We start from the raw sequence: 7,501 nt of genomic DNA, 5'->3' as shown, positions 1-7,501 counted from the left end.
ACCTAATATTCATCTGATCGAGATCGCCACAACAGCGTTGAGGAGTTTTATTATAGAAAAAAACACTTTAGCCCACCGTATTAGGAAGTAGGGTCGACTATTAGAACTTTAGAAGACATAAATTCGTGCATGGCAATATCATACTTCATACCTTCTGATGATTGGGTGGGATTTTGGCACAGACCAACCTATTGCACTATTTTGGTTTACATATAGTTATATACAGTAGTATAACACCGCGGCACTGCCACATGTCAAATGATTCAACTGCCACCATTTTATTTGCCCTTGTGTGAATTTTAAGAATTTACGACTGCTGACCCGAGGCCGAAGGTAGGCATTCATGTTACACGGACATACCTTCTATAACGGAAATGCAGAAAGCTTAAGTGAGTAAGGAGTAGACAACTAGACATAAGCAGATATATATGATCATTTTTAGTACATTAGTTACATCAGAATCTGTGCATTCCTGAGCAGTTCTTGTCTTGTTGATATGAATACTGTCAGATAGTATATTTAGTTTTTGGTTTTTTGTAAAACAAACCCCCCATAGGACATATGTACTCCATGTTTTACCAAATATTGAAATAAATTCATACTAAATACTTAGTGAAATAATGTGTATTTTGTTTTTTTTTGTTTTCGAAACATTCGCATGTATGTATTTCAGCATTTGTATTATATATTATTTATTCGGAAATTAAATATTTTAGACTGTGAGTAAATAGTCTCTACTCTCTACTAGCTTAAGATGTTCTTTTTAGAAGGCTATGCAAAGATCCATAAATAAAAGATTTTATAAAAAAGTATTTGTTTGGTTTTTCTTTTCTTTTTTAAAAACAACATAAAAATAAAATAGAGTCAGAGAGGGCTCTCATGACGACGCTCAGTCCTCAGACAGGGAGAGCTCAGGCCTCAGAGTTGCTCAGAGTTGGTCTGTTATGTAAATAGTGTTGGTGATCTGGCACTGGCAGTTGGGGCTTGGCACTGCTGGCAGGCTGAGTCGGCGACTAGCGTTTTATTATTATGTAAATACTAAATAGTTTGAACTGACAAGTGACAAGTGACAACTGGCGTTTTTACTTTTTACTTTTTAATTTTTTAGTGACAGTTTTCTGCGGGGGTTTTTTTATAAATAGCCGTTTTGAGTGTTTGTGTGATTGATTGCTTTACAACAATTAGAAGTGCTCACTCATCACTCAATTCTTCATTCGTCAATGACCACTATTTTGAACAGTATGATTGTTTTGATGTTCTCTTTTCTACTCACTACTCACTAGTAGAGTAATGGGAGAGTGATAAATACATGTTTAGTATTCTAATATTTGTCCATCAATGATCAATGATCATGAATTTCTTGGATTTGATTTTTTTTCCTGATTGGTTTTTAGTGGACGGCAGATAAAGGGAGAACTCCAAGAAACGCAAGAGACCAAAATTTCATATTATTTACCATCCTCTGACCTCATTAGAGACTAGTAGAGTGTAGACTGTAAAGCGTAACAGTGCAACTTTATCTTGTACAATATTTACAGAAGTATGTACAGACAATAAAGTGTATATTTTAGTTTTTACACTGTACACGCGGTGCTTTACGAGAGAGAGAGTGTGTGTGTGAGTGAGTTGAGTGTATAAATTTTAGAAAATACAACGCCTTCGCAGCATAGAGCCTCAGGCAAATAATAGGCCTTTTTTTTAAGTGCAGACTGCAGTGACTCTGAACTATGAAAACATTTATGCGGGGATCACCCTGCCTGCATCTCTTAAAGTCTAGACTCTCAGAGTGAAGGTCTAAATGCAGCATGTGACGGAGGCGCTATGTGATGAAGGCGATAATTGCAAATCTTACATGCATGTGCACTGGCCAAATATTTATGTCCGAAATAATTGAATAGGATCGCGATCATCCTATGTCAAAATCCAATCCAATAATCAGTCAAGATATGACAATGACACTGCCATCCATGCAATGCATTTGAGGTTGATTTAAAAAAAACTCCTTTTTCTGAGGTAAGGTAAAGGTACTGTTTTTGACGAACTAAATACGAACTTTTAGGAGTTACGCAGGGGCCTGTTGTAGTCGTTTTAAATCTGTTGCAATAAAATAAACTTAATAAAAAAGTTACGTGTGTAAGTTTGCAATTCTGTGCGGCATTGTGAATAAATCCTCGCGGTATAAATAGTGTCCATTGAGCGTCTCACATCTCACAGTATCTCATTTGGATTCCGAAAACAAATAGTTACTTTTAACAACATGAAGTTTTACAGCTCTGCACTTCTTTTGGCCGCCGCATCAGCCACGGTCATGGCTGCTTCGCCAAAACCCATGGAACACATGTGTTCGAAGTCCAACAATGAGGGCAAGTGCGAGGGCATGAACAAGATGATCAACACCAGTCAAGGCTGCAACATGAGTGGCGATGACAAGTGTTCCACCACTCATTGTTGCATGGATAGCCACGGTGACGATGATGATGATGATGACCACGAAATGATGATGTGCTCGCACGAGACCAACCAGGACAAATGTGAAGGCTTGGGCAAGGATGTGAACATGCACATGTCCTGCTTCAGATATGGCGATGACAAGTGTGCCAGCTCCCACTGCTGCACGGATCACGCTGATGACCATGACAAGGATGACCATGATAAGGAGGAACACGACAAGGATGAGCATCACATGGAGGAACACAAGGAAGAATACAAGGAAGAGCACAAGAAAGAGGAACACAAGGAAGTGAAACACAAAGAGGAACACAAGGAGGAACACAAAGAGGAACACAAGGAGGAACACAAGGAAGACCACAAAGAAGACCACAAGGAAGACCACAAGGAAGACCACAAGGAAGAGGAGCACAAGGAGGAACATAAGGAAGAGCATGATAAGGACAATGGTGACCACGAGATGACGTGTTCTGATGATACCAATCAGGGCAAGTGTAAAAGCCTGGACAAGTCGATTAACAAAGGCAAAGGCTGTAATCGATATGATGACGACAAGTGTGCAACCTCACACTGCTGTAAGTAAGGACCATTAACACTATAGTTATTCTGAACTTAAAATGCGATCCTTACACAGTATATAATAGAAAAATTAAAAATTAAAAAATTTGCAAATACGCTTTTATGTGGCTTTCAGCGTGGACAACCGATATGACGACGATAAATATGCGATCCCTCACTGCTGTCACTAAGAGACAGTGGCCCTATTATTGTCGTAAAGTTAAGCGTTCATAAGCTGTATTAATAGTACATTGAATATCACAACAGCTGCTTTTTATGTGACTTTTAATGGTGCAAGTTTAATCTCATCTGCAAATTATCTTCATCCTTCAAGAGTCACAAGGTTTGTGCATCCCTAGTATCACAACTCTCTCAGTACCTTTCTCTCAGTATCGATTTGTTCCCCTGACTGATGTTGTACACACGCAGACTAGCTACTGAGTAACATATTCTACTTTGCTATTTTATGGTACGAACCCGCGATGACATACCACGTGCGCTGTAAGTGCTTCAGAGAACCCTGAACGATGGTCTTAGACTAAAAACACCCACATCCTGATGTACGTCAATCTTTTTACGCTCGACATACTTCTATAATATGTAACAGGCTAGCTCGTCGTACATCTCACAGTGTTTTGAGATGTTTTTACAGTTACATAATTCATGCACAATTCGTGCTACAACCAAATCGCAACTTACATCTCTACACTGCAAAACTTCACTGATTCTTTTTAGCCGTTTATTTTCTCTCACGGACTGGACTTCGCATATTTGTTGCTTTGCTCCTACCGCTATTTATATGTATTTGTGATAGAGGAATCTAATCATGGTTCAGCAGCGTAATCTGATTATGGTTCGGCAAGTACTCATGTAATTTGGAAATTGCTCTGAACTGCCATCGTACGTGGTTTTGAGTATAGTAAGTTGTGTATGGTAGTAGTTGTACGTTCAAGTTGAAATAGGAATAAATGTACATATTCACTCAGTACTGTTTTGCCGTGCATTATGTGTTTCCCTGGTGCACTATAGGCAGACTAAATTATGTGCAGTTTAAACTGCACAGTCACAAACAGAATTTCAATCTACAGTTCTACACTGCACAATTTATTTAATTTCCATCTAATCCTCAATGACTTCCGCTACTATATATGGTGCTATATATTAATAATTGGTCGGCTAATAAAATCGGATACCTATCATATAGTTGCAAAGTGTTGTGTGTGAATTTCTGCTCCTATGATACACTTTATACATACGTTGTTTATATACAGTTGTTTTGTAGAAATGCGTCCAAATACATGAAGTAGGCATAGACAGGGTTTCATTCAGATCTGCTATTCTGTCTATGCTGTGTCTCGCTGCCTCTGTAGCAGCAATCACATCCGAATCGCTGACTCACAAGCAGATGTAATGCATGCAAAATTATGTACAGTTTGTATTACACAAGAAATTAAAATAGATTTCGGGTTTCCACTCTCGACATCCTTTAAAGTTCAAACTGCATGTGTTACATATGTACACTCGCACGGCAAAATAAATTTTGATTTGAAATGCGGTGGGTTTGTTTTGTTGGAGGATTTTTTTGTTTGTTTTTCTAAGAAAACAAATCCAAAAACGCACAAAAAACAATCACTCCCAAAAATCATCAAAACAAAAATGTTTTTTTCTTGAATGACCCCAATCTACGAAAAAAATACTCCGGCACAAATTGACCCGAGGGTTCAATGGTTAGAGTGACGGTATATCACATTTTAACTAATCAAGGTGGATAGAAATGAAGCCCTGGTCTTTATAGCGAATCGCTTGTTGGAATTATGTATTTATCTAGCATGCTCTAGTCTAGATTTTGCTATATGTACCTCGAAGTTGCCATCAATAAATTCCAAAATATCTCTTGGGCTACCACGAACAAATTCAAAAAAAAATCCCTTGGGCTATGGTGGTAAACCGTAAAATGGCAGGAAACTGGGAATCGGTCCATGTGCAGTTGTTCAACCTTCTAATTGGAAGTAGGATACCATTGGCTATACATAGGGATGAAAATATAAAATTTCAATAAGATGCCGGATATATCTCATTTCTCCATCGTATTTGTGGAGAACATATTTTTTTAGATTCGGGTCAAATAAAAGTAGCGAAAATGTAAAACACTATGTATGGAACACAATTTTCGAATTTCTGGTTCAAGCTGTTTTTTTATAATAAATAATTATACAGTTTACATAGCAATGCTACAATTTTTAAATATACAAATGCCTACTAACTCTTAATATAAGGCTGATTATTGGGGGGGGGGGGGTTTTGTTTGTAGCTTAGAGCCAATAGCTTTGCATAGCTTAGCCTCTAAATATCTCGTGACTAGTGTACTCTCTACTCTACACTTCTAAATACAGTTTGAAAAATACCATTTACATACATACATAATCCCAATCTTACGTAGATCTATATTTTGAGAAATAGCACAAATGTCAATTTCTGAATTTCAACTAGTAGATTTTAGAATGAACACACGCGAATGTTTTGTTTTTATAAAAAGTGTTTAAATTTTGTTAAAAAATATCAAAGCATTGTAAATAAAATTATCTTACATACATGGTTGAAGGCTAAATATGGATTAAATAGTAAATGCTTGTTTTTGTGTTCTATTTTTGGTATGTATTTACCAAAAAAAACTGTTGAATCTTCTCATTCTGAGCCTCTGAGCCCTGAGGCGTCTGAACAGTGAACTCTGAGCCCAGCCTGAGTCTTTTTTTTTACTTTTTAAAAATATATTCGCGTCACGATTTAAAACGTAATATATATATATATATATATAAAAGACTACGTAATTGTTTTAAAATAAGAATAAACATTGTCAACCTACACAATGATTCAGTGAACAATGCAAAATTGTACACAATGATTCTGTGAACAATGCAAGCAGCCAACCACCTTCGCGATTGGAAGAGGGGATGCATATTCTGTTGTAAAAATGTGCACCACCAGCCAATATATAGCCCCATTGTACGCTACTATTAACCGTACTACGCTTGTTGTAAATTGCTCATATGTAAATACTTCATGCATAGTCTCATACATTGCTGTGGCCTACTAGTAATATTTATTTCATGGTAATTGGTATGATGTGGTAATTAAAAAAACTGGAGTGATAACTGATAGGTCAGGTGATTGTTTTGTGTTTGTTTTGACTTATACCCAGTACTCTTATTAGAGAATGATTGGTGACTGGATATAAATGAACAAGTCCCGAGTCCGAGGTTAGATGTAGATTCTAAGGGGTTGATTTCTGTAATGTAAAATTTATAATTCACTGGTGCATCTTTGTTTTGCTCTCTTTTGAATCCTTCCCAACGAGTCCAGGGTTGTCCAGCCGTCCACAGTCCACACACACATGTGAACATGATGCAAGAACGATCTGCTCTGTAAACTAGAAATACTCAAAATAGATGTCCTTATGATACCCTCAGATGATACCAGAGTAGACAGATATTTGCAGCCTGAGGAAGTTTGAAACAACAGACTTCTGCAAATAGGTTTTTACCTTCAAAAAGGCAGAAGCATGCAAAATTTTCCGAAGATATAGCAGAAACAAGCCACTGAATTTTTTTTAGTAATGATCCTTACGCCATAGATAAGGCAGCATAGACATCGTAGACGCGCTCTATATGAAAACGTCATGTTTCTATTTTTAAACATTTACAACACACATTCCCGGCCCAGGGTATAACCGCAAAGTATTTCTCTCGCTTCTTATTCACCATGAAAGCTACTTCTGCATCTCTACAATAGGTGTGGTCTGTATTAAACGTCAAGAAACTGTATTATGAAAGCTGCACTTAAAAAATTCTTGCCACGTTCGTTGACGTACAAAGACGTACATATTGTTTGGACGGCGCTTAGCTGATATATCCAGCCAGATTTTTGTTATTTCATTAAAAACACAACAATTTTTTTAATACTGCAAAGTGCGCTGTGCGCACCATCTCTTCGGGCCGCAGGAAACAAGCATTATTTTTACAAACAATGTATACCATGTATATACAATAGTGTTAAATATGATATACTAGTAACTATACATTACCATAAAAAATAGAGGGCATGGTCAATAGCATGCTATAAATAGCCGACCCCAAATAGTATATCAATATATGGAATAAAAGTATGTTCAATCACCTTGGACTGTGTTCGTCTCGAGATAATACATCAAACGAGAATGTTTTTTTCGTGGATAAATGTACATGTATGAAAAATCCATTTATTTCAATATGAAAGAGATAGAAGCATTATGATCGATATATAGGTGTTTTAATAGATTCATCGAGGTGATCAATCATCAGCAATTCTGCGCGTACCAAATCATCACACTTCCTGAGAGTTGTCGCCCAGCCTACGTGACCTGCGCCATATACAGACCAAACCTAATTTAACCAACATCGTCCAACTGTGTGTATAGAAACGTTAATTGTATGCTCTTAATGTATATATATATATATGT

At 37.0% G+C, this 7,501-nt stretch overlaps 1 protein-coding gene across 1 annotated transcript; it reads left to right on the top strand.

The window, feature by feature from the left end:
- Positions 1-2,140: 2,140 nt before the first annotated feature.
- SARC_10545 (hypothetical protein) lies at positions 2,141-3,023 on the top strand (the record flags this gene model as incomplete). The annotated part of the gene is made up of 1 exon (XM_014295409.1): positions 2,141-3,023. A coding segment is annotated over exon 1 (766 nt), but the record flags the coding sequence as incomplete, so codon positions are not given.
- Positions 3,024-7,501: the final 4,478 nt, after the last annotated feature.

Source organism: Sphaeroforma arctica (assembly GCF_001186125.1).
Source record: "Sphaeroforma arctica JP610 unplaced genomic scaffold supercont1.1290, whole genome shotgun sequence".
Taxonomy (NCBI): Eukaryota; class Ichthyosporea; order Ichthyophonida; genus Sphaeroforma; species Sphaeroforma arctica.
This window is presented reverse-complemented; position numbering and strand designations above follow the sequence as displayed.